The sequence below is a fragment of the Colobus angolensis genome, unplaced genomic scaffold (assembly GCF_000951035.1).
Source record: "Colobus angolensis palliatus isolate OR3802 unplaced genomic scaffold, Cang.pa_1.0 Scaffold14, whole genome shotgun sequence".
In the NCBI taxonomy this organism is placed as follows: domain Eukaryota; kingdom Metazoa; phylum Chordata; class Mammalia; order Primates; family Cercopithecidae; genus Colobus; species Colobus angolensis.
The window spans coordinates 17,055,821-17,072,186 of record NW_012114488.1 but is presented as its reverse complement, the minus strand read 5'-3'; the positions used below and the strand labels follow the sequence as shown (position 1 = coordinate 17,072,186).

General features: G+C 36.4%; 1 protein-coding gene across 3 annotated transcripts in view; it reads left to right on the top strand.

Moving 5' to 3' along the window:
- The window catches only part of REV3L (REV3-like, polymerase (DNA directed), zeta, catalytic subunit), a 185,017-nt gene that overhangs the window by 87,119 nt on the left and 81,532 nt on the right, over nucleotides 1-16,366 (top strand). For all 3 annotated transcript variants that reach the window (XM_011935019.1, XM_011935020.1, XM_011935021.1), the window contains 8 exons: nucleotides 448-544; nucleotides 3,212-3,306; nucleotides 4,168-4,272; nucleotides 5,296-5,380; nucleotides 5,468-5,616; nucleotides 12,300-12,419; nucleotides 13,503-13,740; nucleotides 15,863-16,005. In XM_011935019.1, the coding sequence (XP_011790409.1) occupies nucleotides 448-544; nucleotides 3,212-3,306; nucleotides 4,168-4,272; nucleotides 5,296-5,380; nucleotides 5,468-5,616; nucleotides 12,300-12,419; nucleotides 13,503-13,740; nucleotides 15,863-16,005 (1,032 nt within the window). The remainder of the gene's footprint in view (nucleotides 1-447; nucleotides 545-3,211; nucleotides 3,307-4,167; nucleotides 4,273-5,295; nucleotides 5,381-5,467; nucleotides 5,617-12,299; nucleotides 12,420-13,502; nucleotides 13,741-15,862; nucleotides 16,006-16,366) is intronic.

Here is a 16,366-nt window from a genome sequence, read left to right as displayed (position 1 = left end):
TCTCGATCTCCTGACCTCGTGATCCGCCCGTCTCGGCCTCTCAAAGTGCTGGGATTACAGGCTTGAGCCACCGCGCCCGGCCAAGTAATAAAATTTTTTAAAGATCATTTACTGGCCAGGCCCTGTGGCTCATGCCTGTAATCCAGCACTTTGGGAGGCCGAGGTGGGTGGATCACGAGGGCAGGAGATCGAGACCATCCTGGCTGACATGGTGAAACTCTGTCTCTACTAAAAATACAAAATAAATTAGCCGGGCGTGGTGACGGGTGCCTATAGTCCCAGCTACTCAGGAGACTGAGGCAGGAGAATGGCGTGAACCTGGGAGGTGGAGCTTGCAGTGAGCCAAGATTGAGCGAGACTCCGTCTCAAAAAAAGACATTTACCTTCTAAAAAGTAATTAAATGAAAATTAAAAGTAGAATTATTCCTTTTACTTTTCTATTCCTAGGTAATACATTGTATGCAACTGGATCCTGCAAGAATCATTTATCAAGAAATTCTCTTGCTGGTACTTTATTTCGGTGGGAACAAGATGAAATACCAAGGTTAGTTAATGTTGTAAAGGAAATGAAAATTTTACATATATCCTAGTTGTGATCAGAAATCAGTGGTTACCATGATTAAATTGTAACCTTTTATTGTGTTGGATCTTTTTAATCTATACACTTATCAAAAAAAAAAACCTTGACATTAGTGTGTTACAAGGAATAAATGATTTAAAAAGCAGACCATGAAAATGTACCTAGTTATTACCTACTTAACAAAAGGAATACGAAGTAGATATTGTTATACTTTTCTGCAGCATTCATCTTCATTGTCCATTCTAATTTGATATCCTATAACTTGTAAAATAAATTTACATTTGTGATAAAATAGTAGTTTAAAACAAACATCTAAATATTTTTAATAAAAACCCCTAAAATTTATAAATATTAAATATGTAATAAATTATTTTGACATGCTGTTTTTGAATAATATAATATGTAATTTATTTGTTTCATTATTGATTAGACTTTTTTTGGAGACAGTATATTCCAAATGCTTGGATTTTTCTGTTTCAAAGCAGCTATGTATTTGCCAATGCAAATTTTTTACTCATACATTTTCTGTCTACTGGTGCTAGTGTTTAATTAGCTCCTGTTCTGAATGTCTGAAGCAGTTTTGAAATAAGGGCAAGTTATAAATTTCTACTGTGAGATTATATTTTTTGGTGTTATTGTTTCCCTCCTTTCTCTCAAATGTGCTACTTCTGCAATATTCATCCTTGACATTTATGACATAGTTATTTCAAATTACAAAACTTTTTTATATAAGAAAACTGTTGATCATAAACATTTTTAAATCTGTTCAATTTCTGTTAAGTTGTATAGATGAAGAGGACAATTCACATTTTGTTGTTGTCGAGACAAGGTCTTGCTCTGTTGCCCAGACCAGAGTTCAGTGGCACAATCTCAGCTCACTGCAACCACTGCCTTCTGGTCTCAAGTGATCCTCCCACCTTAGCCTCCCAAGTATCTAGGACTACAGGTGTGCAACACCATGCCTGGCTAATTTTTACAAATTTTTTGTAGAGATGAGGTCTTACTGTATTGCTCAGCCTCCCAAGTATCTGGGTCTACAGGTGTGCAACAGCGTGCCTGACTAATTAAAAAATTTTTTTTGTAGAGATGAGTTCTCACTGTGTTGCTCAGGCTGGCCTCCCAAGCCAAAGTTGGGATCACATTCATGAGCCACCAAGCCCAGCTGACAATCTACATTAAGAAATATTTTTTTCTGAAAGAAAAAGGGATATATTATGATAGGTTGACTAATATATTCCTTCTCTATCAGTGGTGAAAAGATATGTGTGTATGAGTGTCTAAATATATACCTGTGAGTACATATATACGTATATTATTTAAGTTGTAAAAATTCTGTGGTTTAACAAACTAACATAAAATATTCCATCAAAATTTCCTTTAAAATAGACAATGGAAAATGAAGTTTTACTAATATGTTTTTCTTTAAACGTTAAAAAGTGTTTCAAGGCCAGGGCACAATAGCTTACACCTGTAATCCCAGCACTTTGGGAGGCCGAGGTGGGCAGATCACTTGAGGTCAGGAGTTCAAGAACAGCCTGGCCAACATGGTGAAACCCCTTCTCTACTAAAAATACAAAACTTAACTGTGCTTGATGGCACATGCTTGTAATCCCAGTTACTTGGGAGGCTGAGGCAGGAGAATCACTTGACCCGGGAGGTGGAGGTTGAGGTGAGCTGAGATCGCACCACTGCACTCCAGCCTGGGCAACAGAGCGAGACTCCATCTCAAAAAAAAAAAAAAAACACCGAAGTGTTTCAAATAAAAAGTTAATGAAATGTGTCATCACCCACTTTGTAGTAAAATTATGGATCTCCCCTTTTCCACTTGATGTTCGTTTTTGTACAAGTCCTAAATTTTGGAATGAGTAAACTAGGAGCCACACTAGATGTTATCTCTTCATTCTGTTAAGTAGCGTCAATTATGTGGTATCTTCCTTATCTTCTCTTTTGGGGCACTGATGAAAAGCAAATGCTTTTGAGTCAAAGATCCTGAATGGGAAACAATCCTTTGTAGTTCTTATAAAAATTAATGACCTTGTGGTATCATTACTTGTCCTAGCTATGATCCCACTGTTGATCATTCATGTAGTTTATCAATTCTGTAGTTACAAAGAATTTTAAAGTATTCCCCATCTCAGCAGTAGTTGAGGGCAGGAAGAATGGTGAATATCATTTGCCCGTTTCTCAGTGTGCTCAGCTTCCCTTATCTCTTATTGCACGTTCTCCCTTGTTTTTTGAATACTGAAAAAGATGTCTCTAGGCAACCGATTTCGTATGTGCATGGTTTTTTATGCATTCCTCTGTGGTTTTTATATTATCCTATCCCGTTTTGCACCGGGTATGACCGTATGCTAAAATGTTTTATATTCCTTTTATATAAAATATAATGAACCAAAATATATAGAATATACTTCACTAGGATCTTAATAGGGTTGTCAGTATATGTTTTGTATTTTTCTCATCCTATTTTTCATTATATATGCACAAAGTATCAATTTTGTCATGAATAATTGTGTATTATATCAGGTTTTCTGGGTACCAGCTAAACATAAGATAATTGTATAAGTAAGAAAAATCTTAGAAAATTTGATCTCACGTAATTATTATGTTTTTTATATCCTTTAATTGCAGTTCTTTAATATTGGAAGGTGTTGAACCACAGAGTACATGTGAATTGGAAGTGGATGCTGTAGCTGCTGATATCTTAAATCGTCTGGACATTGAAGGTTCATACACAATTATTCTTAATATATGTTTTTATTTTTTTTAAATGAATGACCAGCCGGATGTGGTGGCTCACACCTGTAATCCCAGCACTTTGGGAGGCCAAGGTGGGTGGATCATGAGGTCATATCAAGACCATCCTGGCCAATATGGTGAAACCCCGTCTCTACTAAAATACAGAATAAATTAGCTGAGCGTGGTGGCGCACGCCTGTAGTCCCAGCTACTCGAGAGACTGTGGCAGGGGAATTGCTTGAGCCTGGGCGGCAGAGGTTGCAGTGAGCCAAGATTGCACCACTGCACTCCAGCCTGGTGACAGAGCAAGACTCTGTCTCAAAAAAAAAAAAAAATTAATGACCAAAGTAGAATAGAAAAAGTAGGAAAGAAAACTTTACAAAGGAACTAAGATATTATAGAAGGTGGATACAAAATGTTATGAAGATTGCTTCTATACTTCTGCTGAGATAGTAATTAATTTTTTGTTTATATTTTTGTCCAAATGACTATATTTGAATAGATACACTAAAATAAGTGTGACACTAAAATTAGCTAATATAAAGCAATTTAATGTACTCTGCCTTTTAATTTCTTAATTTTCATATTATATATCAGCACGAGTACTCTTAGGTCTATTGACTATCATCAGATGTTTGAACTGTATTCACTTGCTGGATTTTGGGGAACCACTAGGAAGAAAGCTAAAAAAGGAGTAACATAATAAGGGTAGGTTGGGATAATTTGTCCACTTTATTACACAAAGTGATTGGTTTTTTTAAAGGCAGTATTTATGAAAGAAAAGTTTAGATTTTTTTAGGCATTTTTTTACTTTGACCCTGTAATATTGAAGTATTATTGTGATTACAGCTCAAATTGGTGGGAACCCTGGAATACAGGCTATATGGGAAGATGAAAAGCAACGGCGAAGAAACAGAAATGAAACTTCTCAAATTAGCCAACCTGAATCACAAGGTATAAACCTAATAGTGCTTTGATTATTCTTGTAAACCAAATATTTTAATGGGAAAGTTTGTCATTGAGTTGTTCCTTTGACATTAGATTTTACTTTTCAAATGACCTTTTGTTTTGTATGTATTTTTCTTGTCATTGCTGTACAGCCAGTATTTATCTTTACAGCTGTCTCCAAATTGTCACTTATTATCTCTCTCTCTCTGTAAGTTGACATTTTTACTATTCTTTGTTTTTAGTGTACCTTGTCCTCTTGCCTCACTTTTTTGTTTTCATTCTCAAGTATGTTCTAGCCCTCTGTATTTCCAAATGAGCTATAGAAAACTCACAGAAGATCATGAATTTCAACTTAGGAACACTGTTTAATACATTAAGCTTTGAAAATGTAGCCATTGAATTGCTGCCCACAGTTTATTTTCTGAGTATGTCATATAAGCTCTCACTTCGTTCATTATGTACAGCTCTAAAGAAATACTCATTACTAAATGGTGCCACATTCAAAAAGAATTTGAGGGGGTTCAGATAATACCATGGATACAACAGAATTTTAAAAATAAAGGTAAAAGAATGAAAGACATCATTCAAAAGACAGGTATATTATTTCAAAACACAGCAGGAAGCCTATAGCGAAGTTCAATTAAAATTGTTATATCTTAGGCACTAAAATGTTTTGATAAACTTTGAATGCCTTTTATACTTTTAAAAATAGAAATATATTTTATAAGGGGAATATTTTTAGTTTTAGGATACAATGTATTTATAGGTAGAGAACAGTTTTTCTGTTTCAGATTTAGATTATAATTATAGAACTTAATCTTGAACTGAGTTTAAATGCCTAATTTTGTAACTTTAGTAACAACCATTTCTCTTTTGTGTGATTCTATAGTAAGACTACAGTTAGGTTGTATTATATATATTTAGAGAAAGATAAGAAATTGCTACTATTTTTAAAGCTACTTTAGGAGAAAGGAAAATATTTCTTTCATTTGCTATCTACATTTTTTAATGCACTTTTAAAATTCAAAGATCACAGGTTTGTGCCAGCAACAGAAAGTGAAAAAAAATTTCAGAAGAGACTTCAGGAAATTCTCAAACAGAATGATTTCTCTGTGTAAGTGGTTATTTATTATAGATCTCAGAACTAATTTTATTCCTTTGTTATCTAGTCTGTTATAAAGGATATGTTTTAATTAAGCAGAACATTATCAGGATCTGTGGACTACAGTGATGGATCCCAGGAGTTCTCTGCTGAGTTAACATTGCACTCTGAGGTTCTGTCTCCTGAAATGCTTCAGTGTACACCAGCCAATATGGTAGAGGTTCACAAAGACAAAGAGTCAAGCAAAGGTAAGATTTGCTTTTCATGTATAAAGAAACTACTAGAACATATATCTAGCACTGAGATGTTAATATTTGATTGAGTTTGCTAGGGATTTTTTTCCCTATGAAATAAATATTGTGGATATAGCAAAAATGTCTCCCATTCTGTCACCCTTTCTGCATCTCTAAAGGTAAGCAGTGTCCTGAAGTTAGTGCAAACTGTTACCATATATAATTTTTATATTTTCTCATAATGTTTGCCCACCATATATACCATTGTTTTAAGTTTTTAATTTTACATAAATGATGTTCTACTTGGCATAGATGAAGCAACTTGCTTTTTTCAGTCACCATTATATTTTTAAGCAACTTGAGGTTTAATTTACGTAGCATAAAATTCAGTCATTTTAAGTGTATAATTCAGTGATTTATAGTAAATTTACAAAGTTGTGCAAACATCTCCACAATCCAATTTTAGAATGTTTCCATCAGTCCACAGGATCCCTTGTGTCCGTTTGCAGTTATGCCTGTTTCTACCTCAAACCCCAAGTAACCACTAATAATACATGGGCCTTGTGTAGATACTGTGTATTACGTAAGTGAAACCATACAATATACAGTATTTTGTGTCTGGCTTCTTTTACTTAGCATAATACTTTCAAGGTTTATACATGTTGTAGTATCTGTCAGTATGTATGGAGATACCACATTTTGTTAATCCATTTATCAGTTGATCAACATTTGAGTTGTTTTCACTTTTGACTGGTAAGAATAGTGCCGCTGGCCGGGTGCAGTGGCTCATCCCTGTAATCTCAGCAATTTGAGAGGCTGAGGTGGGCGGATCACCTGAGGTCAGGAGTTGGCAACCAGCCTGGCCAACGTGGTGAAACTCTGTCTCTACTAAAAATACAAACGTTAGCCGGCCGTGGTGGCGCTCACCTGTAATCCCAGCTACTCAGGAGGCCAAGGCAAGAGAATGGCTTGAACCTGGGAGGTGGAGGTTGCAGTGAGCCAAGATCATGCCACTGCACTCCAGCCTGGGCGACAGAGCAAAATTCCATCTCAAAGACAAAAAACAAACAAAAAACAAAAAAAAGTGCTGTTATAAGCAGTAAAGCATAAATTTTAGGATAAATATCATAAAAAGAGTTGTAAAATGATATAAATAGTAACAAACGAAACAGTTTAAGAATAAACTTCACTAAAAAGATTACCTCTGCCAAGCAAAAGAATTGCTAGGGCATGTGGTATATTTGTGTTTAATTTTAAAATAAACTCCCAAGCTGTTTTTAAAGTGACAGCAATGTTTTACTTTCCCACCAGTAATATAGGAGAGTTTCTCAGGCTCTCCATCCTCACTAACACTTGTTGTTATCTGTCTTTTTTAATATAGTCATCCTAGTGTGTGAAATAGAATCTTACTGTGGTTTTAATTTTCATTACTCTCATTACTACTAATGTTGAGTATCTTTTATGTCAACATTATAACTTTGAAATTCATCCTTGTTCATTCATTTTGGCTGCTGATGACTGTTCCATTTTAAGACTAAACAACAGTGTTACCTATTTCTCAACAAGTATTAGATGGTCTTTACTTTTGCACTTAGTGCTGTATCTGTCTCCTTATGGCTATGTGCAGGAGTTTCTCTACCGAACACATGCAGAAGAGTGAGTTGCTGAATATTAGGGTGTATGCATTGTACTCTACCTAGATAGCATCTGTTCTAACAGTTTTTTTATAATGCAATTAGCTTATACATGGTAGGTAAACAAGACAATAGTAAAAGTTTTACTCAGAAGTCATATTGTATCATACGCAGTTTTACTAGGCAAGCGAAGCCTCAACATTTGATAGCATCAAAGAAGTATAAAATAATAGATGTAAAAGATTTGCCGGCCGGGCGCGGTGGCTCAAGCCTGTAATCCCAGCACTTTGGGAGGCCGAGACGGGCGGATCACGAGGTCAGGAGATCGAGACCATCCTGGCTAACATGGTGAAACCCCGTCTCTACTAAAAAAATACAAAAACTAGCCGGGCGAGGTAGCGGGCGCCTGTAGTCCCAGCTACTCCGGGAGGCTGAGGCAGGAGAATGGCACGAACCCGGGAGGCAGAGCTTGCAGTGAGCTGAGATGTGGCCACTGCACTCCAGCCTGGGGGACAGAGCAAGACTCCGTCTCAAAAAAAAAAAAAAAAAGATTTACCGCTCTGATTCTTTGAAATAGTGTCTCTGCATTTTAATCTGCATTTCCTAATTGCTAACGAATTTGAGCATCTTTAAAGGCCATTTGGGTTTCTCTGTGAATTATGTTATTTGCTCATTTTCTATTGAGTCATTTCTTTTCCTTATTTGTAGGAGTTCTTCATATTTTCTAGATATTAAGTCTTTGTCAGTTATACTTATTGTAGAGATATTTTCTCTCCATCTAGGCTTGTCTTGTAAAAATCTTCAAAAAAAAATGTTAATTTCTTTTCCCCCCATTTTTAAAAATAAAAGGTTATCCTTGGAGTTTTACATGTCTTCAGTTTTATTTTTATTATTATTATTTTTTATCAAAGTATTTTATTTAGTCTTTTTTTTTTCACCAGAACCAGTCTATCATCTAATGACATGTCTTCAGTTTTAATGTCAAGTTTACCAATATTCCTTTATGGTTCAGTTTTGGTATGTGATTTATGAGACCTTCCCCACCCTGATGTAATGAAAATTTTCTCTTAAGTATTCATTTTTAGGCTTATGTGTGCTTACAATTTGGTTTTTCATATTCAGGTCTTTAATGCATTTGAAATTTTACTTTTTACTTTTAATTTTTTGTTAATTTTTTTGGGTACATAGTAGGTGTATATATTTATGGAGTACATGAGAGATCTTTATACAGGCATACAATGTAATCCCATCAGGATAAATGGGGTATCCATAACCTCAAGCATTTATTTCTTTGTGTTACAAACATTCCAGTTATACTTTTAGTGATTTTTTAATGTACAATAGATTATTGTTGACTGTAGTGACCTTGTTGTGCTATCAAATACTAGATCTTATTCCTTCGATTTTTTTGTACTCATTAACCACCCCCACTTCCCCGCCCCACCCTACTACCCTTCCTAGCTTCTGGTAACCATCATTCTACTCTCTATCTCCATGAATTCCATTGTTTTAATTATTAATTAGCCCCCACGAGTGAATGAGAACATGCAAAGTTTGTCTTTCTGTGCCTGGCATATTTCACATAACATAATGTCCTCCACTTCCATCCATGTTGTTGCAGATGGCATGATCTCATTCTTTTTATGGCTGAGTAGTACTCCATTGTGTAAATGCACCACATTTTCTTTATCCATTCATCTGTTGATGGACACTTAGATTGCTTCCAAATCTTGGCTGTTGTGAATAGGACTGTGATAAACATGGGAGTGCAGATATCTCTTCAACTCGACATACCAATTTCATTTCCTTTGGATAAATACCGAGTAGAGAGATTGCTGGATTATATGGTAGTTCCATCTTTAGTTTATTAAGGAACCTCCATACTGTTCTCCATAGTGGCTGTACTAATTTACATTTCTACCAGCAGTGTACGAGAGTTCCCTTTCCTCCACATCATTGCCAGCATTCATTATTACCTGTCTTTTGGGTAAAAGCCGTTTTTACTGGGGTGAGATGATTTCTCATTGTAATTTTGATTTGCATTTCTCTGATGATCAGTGATGTTGAGCACCTTTTCACCGGTTTGCCATTCGTATGTCTTCTTTTGAGAAATGTCTGTTCAGATCTTTTGCCCATTTTTTAATTGGATTATTAGATTTTTTACTATTGAGTTATATATATTTTTTGGTTATTAATTCCTTGTCAGATGGATAGTTTGCCGGTATTTTCTCCCACTCTGTGGGTTGTCTCTTCACTTTGTTGATTGTTTCCTTTGCTGTGCAGAAGCTTTGTATAATAACTTGATATGATCCCATTTGTCTACTTTTGCTTTGATTGCCTGTGCTTTGGGGATATTTCCCAAAAAATCTTTGCTCAGGTGAATATTCTAGAGAGTTTCCCCAATGTTTTCTTTTAGTAGTTTCATAGTTTGAGTCTTAGATTTAAGTCTTTAATTCATTTTGATTTGATTTCTGTATATGGTGAGAGATCAGGGTCTAGTTTCATTCTTCTGCATGTGGATATCCAGCGTTTTCTCTGCACCATTTATTTGAAGAAACTGTTCTTTCCCCCAAGGTATGTTCTTGGCACCTTCATCAAAAAAGAGTTCACTGTAATTATGGATTTATTTCAGGGTTCTCTGTTCCATTGGTCTGTGTGCCTGTTTTTATGCCAGTATCATGCTGTTTTGATTACTATTGCTCTGTAGTATAATTTGAAGTCAGGTAATATGACCTCCAGTTTTGTTCTTTTTACTCAGAGTGGCTTTGGTTATTCGGGGTCTTTTGTGGTTCCATATAAATTTTAGGATTTTTTTTTTCTATTTCTGTGAAGAATAACATTGGTATTTTGATAGGGATTGCATTGAATCTATAGATTGCTCTGGGTAGGTATGAACATTTTATCAGTATTGATTATTCCAATCCATGAACTTGGAATATCTTTTTCATTTTTTGGTATCCTCTTCAATTTCTTGCATCAATATTTTATAGTTTTCATTGTAGGGATGTTTCACTTCTTTGGTTAAGTTTATTCCTAGGTATCTTATTTGTAGCTATTGTAAATGGGATTACATTCTTGATTTCTTGTTCGGATTGTTCACTGTTGGCATATAGAAATGCTACTGATTTTCATATGTTGATTTTCTATCTTGCAACTTCGCTGAATTTGTTTTTTAGTAGAGTCTGTAGGTTTTTCCAAATATAAGATCATATAAGGATAATTTGACTTCTTCCTTTCCAATTTGGATGCAGTTTATTTATTCCTTTCTTTTGTCTGATTACTCTAACTAGGACTTCCAGTACTGTGTTGAATAACAGTGGTGAAACTAGGCATCCTTGTCTTGTTCCAGATCTTAGAGAATGGGCTTTCAATTGTTCCCAGTGCTGTGAATGCACACCTGAAGTCAGCATGTCCCTGGATCTCACCCGAGGCCTGCAGCAAGTACTGCCTGAGTGTCACTTGTGTTTTCTCAAGGCCAAAGGGCTCTTTAGTGAGTAAGTGATGAACCCTGCCAGGTCTGAGTCCTTCCTTTCAAGGCAGCAGGTTCCCTTCTGGTCCAGGGCATGGTTAGAGTTGTCATCCAGGAGTTAGGGCCTGGAATATGTGTCACGACTCTACCTCCTCTACTGTGGCTGAGCTGGTATCCAAGTTGCAAGATAAAGTCCTCTTCGCTCTTCCCTCTCGTGTCCTCTCGTGGTAGGAAAGAGTCTTATGGAGCTGTGAGTTGTGCTGCCTGGGACTGTGCTGGGTGGGGAAGGGGGGTCACAAGTAATTCCTTGGCTGCCCCAGCTACTCTCTCACTAGGTGTGTGTACCCCAAGTCTACTGGCTCCGAGCTTAGCACAGCACTGGGACTTGCCCAAGAATTGCAGTCCTTGTGGATAAGACTGCCTTTCAACTTTATTTAGGATCCCAAAGTGCTTTAGCCCATAGTAGTAAGGCTGGCTGCACCTCAGGTTCTGGACTGCTGGTATTGGGCAGTTTGCCTCTGGCTGGGGCTGGTCAAATCCTCTCCTCATGGGTGCTGGCTAAATTCTGTTCCATGTTGCTTTCCACTGTGACAGGGTAGCACTGAGTTCAATGCAAAGCCCCACATTCACCGTGTTCTGTCTCTCCGAAGCACACAGATTTCTCTCTCTGTGCCAGAAGACCACTGCCTGAGGGGTGGGAGGTGCTATCAGCAATTCACAACTGTCTTTTCTACCCTCTTCGCTGTCTCTTTTCTTGATTGTTAAAACCAAGTACTGTGATTGCTCTCCTGATTTTTTATTCTAATGAAGATGCTTGCTTGTGTGGATAGTTCAGTTTGGTGTTCCTGCAGGGGACGGCAATTGCTGGAGGGTTCTGTATGGCCATATAGACTACTGTTTTTTGATATCATGAAAATATAATGAATGTGATATATAATGAAAGCTTTCTGAGAAATATATAATGTAAAATGAATTTTTTAATTGCTTAACCATTTCTTTGTATTTTTATAGCACTTAAAAACTATTTCTGCCCAGTTATGACAATGAAATGGGAAACCACAACTACAGTTCACAAACAGGCATGAAAAACCAGCACATACCCCATTAGGAATTACACTAAGCTTTTTATTTTTTATGCATTCAGAAGAGAGTCCAGTACACATGTGTCAAATAATGAGCACTGTCAATTTTTTTTCTTAGAAGAGTTGAAAAACATTTATTCTAAATTTGTTTTTGAACCATAAAGTATAAAGAATTTTAGTATTCAAATAAGATAGTTTATCTTTCCTTTTCACTTTATATATTTGAATATGCAGTGATTTTTATCAGAGTAATATTACTACACACATTAAGTAGGATTAAAGAGGTTATAAATATTTGGTGATTTATAGATTCAGTGTTTGATTTGATGAATCCATGTGACTGGTTTAATATTTCTGTGGCTTTTTATTATGTTTTTATTTGGCATGCATCGTTAACATTTTGAAATTTAAAATAGGTTTATATGGTAATGCTTCCAAATTTACACAGATTCTAAATGATAAATTTTGGATTTAGGCCGTTGCTTTAATTTTTTAATTCTTTGTCAAATTAAGGTCACACTAGACACAAAGTAGAAGAAGCTCTTATTAATGAAGAAGCAATTTTGAACCTCATGGAAAATAGTCAGACTTTTCAGCCTTTGACCCAAAGACTGAGTGAGTCACCTGTTTTCAGTAAGTAACAGTGCTACCGTAAATATTCAGTATTGTAATTCAGAGAAAATGTATTTTTGTATTGACTTGAAGAGGTAAATGTTACATGTTCAATAAGCACTCTACTGAATATGAAAATGAAACCTTGCATTAAATCAAGTAGCTTTGCCTTTTTTCTATACAGCTTAAAAAACTTTGTGAAAGAAAATAGTTTTTTTTAACTGTACTTTGATTCAGGGAAAACCGTATTAGTTTAGAAGAATGCATTTATTTTGAATTAATATTTTGCAAAGTTCAGTACATTACTAAAACACCATAAGTGGTTCTCTCTTGGTGAGTATCACAGATTTCACTGGAGGAAACATGGGTGGCTAGGGCAGCGGTCCCAGCCTCCTCATCTCGATGGCCAGGGCTGCGCTCAACCAGTCCTTCAGCAGCCTCCCCTTGAGTGGTATCTCAGACTTCTTGCAGCCACTGCCAGCCTTCCCTGGCAAAAGCCTTCCAACTAGGGGCTGACAGTGCTGAGCTGTCCCCATGGCCAAGGCCCTGTGCAGTCCCAGGCAGCCCTGACTGGAGCACACAACAATGTTATTTTAATGATGTCCCTAAATTACTCTAATGCAGGTGGTCCAAGGATCAACTTTGATAGGAGAGCTACCTCAACACCTGAGCCTTTGTACCAGCTGTATTCTTTCAGCCTGTGCCAGTATCTATGATGTTATTTTATTCTAAGTGATCTGAATTGTTGGATTATTAAGAAAACAGGCCGGGCGCGGTGGCTCATGCCTGTAATCCCAGCACTTTGGGAGGCCGAGGCAGGTGGATCACGAGGTCAGGAGATCGAGACCATCCTGGCTAACACGATGAAACCCCGTCTCTACTAAAAGTGCAAAAAATTAGCTGGCCTTGATGGCGGGTGCCTGTAGTCCCGGCTACTTGGGAGGCTGAGGCAGGAGAATGGCATGAACCTGGGAGGCGGAGCTTGCAGTGAGCCGAGATCCGCCACTGCACTCCAACTCCAGCCTGGGCGACAGAGCGAGACTCTGTGTCAAAAAAAAAGAAAACTTAAGTTATTTGTTGGTGATTATTGTACTTGTTTTATAGTGGACAGTAGTCCTGATGAGGCTCTGGTACATCTTCTTGCTGGTTTGGAAAGTGATGGATATCGGGGGGAAAGAAATAGGATGCCATCACCGTGTCGCTCCTTTGGAAATAATAAATATCCCCAAAATAGTGATGATGAAGAAAATGAACCACAGATTGAAAAAGAGGAAATGGAGCTTAGTTTGGTGATGTCCCAGAGATGGGACAGTAATATTGAAGAACATTGTGCCAAAAAGAGGTAATTTTTTAGTTATTTCAGTTGTTTTATTAACTTTTATCATTATCGTTCTTCAATCAGAAATTACTTGTTACTGTTGTTCAGTGTATAAAATACCTTATGAACTAAATTGGTGTTTTAAAATTCCCTTTTATTGATCTGTTTTTCATGTGGCATATACTCCATATTCCAAGCAAAATAAAGTTCTGCTACATTTTAAAAGGTTAACCTAACTTTTAGAAGTTATCCATTTATATACACAGTATTAACATATGTGAGTGATAAATGGGGCAAAATTGGAGTGCCTTCTTATCTTAGAACTAGACAAAAAGAATGCTCTGTGATAGCTGAACTGTTGTTGAGTATCAGAGCAACAATGCACTGAAGACAGGGTATGACTTTGGGGTCTGATTAGACTAAGGGAACTAAGGTTAAAAACAAATAAATAAAAGACTGAGAAGCAAACACTGGTGTTGTGGTTTGTTTCTCAAAATCAGTGAATAAGTTGGTGTTGTGGTTTTCTAAATCAGTCTCTGTGAACTTGATTGGTTTGAGTCTGCCCTTTAGTTATATGCACTGTGTATGGAAAAATCTAGGCCTGTGAGCCTGAAAGACTGAGTATGCCTCTCCTTTAAACTTCTGTAGGCTAGATTAGAACTTTTTAAGTCTGTGTTTGAAATTTTCAACCCCAGAGCCATCACTGAAAGGTGAAAGAAGTTAATCCATAAATTCAGCGTTTACATGTATATGACAAAAGTTTTGATTTTTCTGTTTAGTAAATCAGATATAGAAATCTCCAGACGTGATGTTAAATTCTTTCCTCTAACTTTGTCACTGCTCTAATAATAGGCATTGTCGATCCTGTGATTAAATTTGTGCTTATATGTTCATTGGCTGAACCAATTTGGTGAAAACCATGCCCACTTTAACCTTGGGAAAACAAACCTAAACATTTTGTACACATTATTAGAGAGAGACTGAATAGTAGAAGCATAGTGTCTAGAAAATGATTTAGTTAATTCTACTCTTTATATTGGATATTATATTCTGTGCTGGTTACCATGTTTTAAGAATAGTGAAAAAGGAAAGGGAAAGAAGAGGAAGAAAACTAGAAGGATCTGTAAGCATTGTCACTTTTGAAGAACTTTTGAATGGAGACTGTTTGATCTAATTAAAATTACAAGATGAATGAGAAATGCCTTTATTTTAAAGATTATCATGTGGAAAATGGCATCAACCTGCTGTGTATAGCTACAGAGAACAAAATAGGAATCATGTATGGAAGTTGAGTTTGTGTATTACAAGAAGACAACTATTAACAATTAAAGCTATTAACAATGGAAAGATTGCCCTGTGAGACAGCAAGCCCCTTATATAGATTATGTAAAAACAGAGATTGCCTCAGGTTCATTAAAAAATCAGGTTTTTGCATTAGGTAGAAAGTTGGACTAGACCTCTGATACCTCTTTCAGCTCTTAAGGGAGTGATTTTTATGATAAATTGTGATTTACAAAGGCTTAATGGAAAAAGAGTTCCAGTATAATATAATAAAATAATAATAATTTCAAATTGTTGAGATTAGTGAAAGAAAAAATTGGATATGGATAGGAAAAAAGTTTGCCCATTCAATTAAAAGGGAAAGCATCAAGTTAATATCAATATGAGATGAAACTTAAAGAAACTGGACTTCACTGTCCCTCTGAATTTCTCAGTAACCCTACTTTATAGTTACTGTCGGATTGACTGAAGACCTTTACTACTTCCTATTCCCTCTCTCTTCTTCAATATTTTCTCTTCAGCCCTGACCTCAATGCCCCTTCACTCATCTCTTTATTCTTATTTCTTGCAATTCGGAATGCAGGAATTGTGGTGTATTTCAGCTCACATGAAAGAGATTATAAAGTGTAATTATAATAATTCTTTGTAAGTTGCTATAGTGAGACATGTTAATAAAGCAAAGTAAATATGCTTTTCTAGAAGTTACAATTTTCAGGGTTTTTTTATTGTTTATAGCTATAGAGTAACTTAGATACATTATTATAGTTAACTTACATTATTATAGAGTTAACTTAGATACATGATTTGCATCTGAGATGGTCTTTTCTAACGATCATGCTCACTAGTGAATTTTAATATTCTCCAGATCACTGTGCAGAGATACCCACAGAAGTTCAACTGAAGATGATAACTCATCTTCAGAAGAAGAAATGGAATGGAGTGATAACAGTTTGCTTCTAGCCAATCTTTCTATACCTCAGTTAGATGGAACTGCAGATGAAAATAGTGGTAAGTAAACAAGTCTACTGTGAGAAATTGGTTATTTAGGATCTAAAAATATATTTGATTTTGAGGTCAGGTGCTCTGGCTCACACCTGTAATCCCAGCATTCTGGGAGTCCAAGGTGAGAGGATCACTTGAATTCAGGAGTTCAAGACCAGCCTAGGCACCATAGTGGGACCCTGTCTCTAAAAAACTAAAAAAAAAAATTAGGCCAGCATAATGGTGCATGTCTGTAGTCCCAGCTACTCAGGAGGCTGAGGTGGGAGGCTTACTTGAGCCCAAGAGTTTGAGGCTGCAGTGAGCTGTGATTGCTCCACAGCATTCCAGCCTAGGCAACAGAGCAAGACCCTGCCTCCAAAAAAATAAA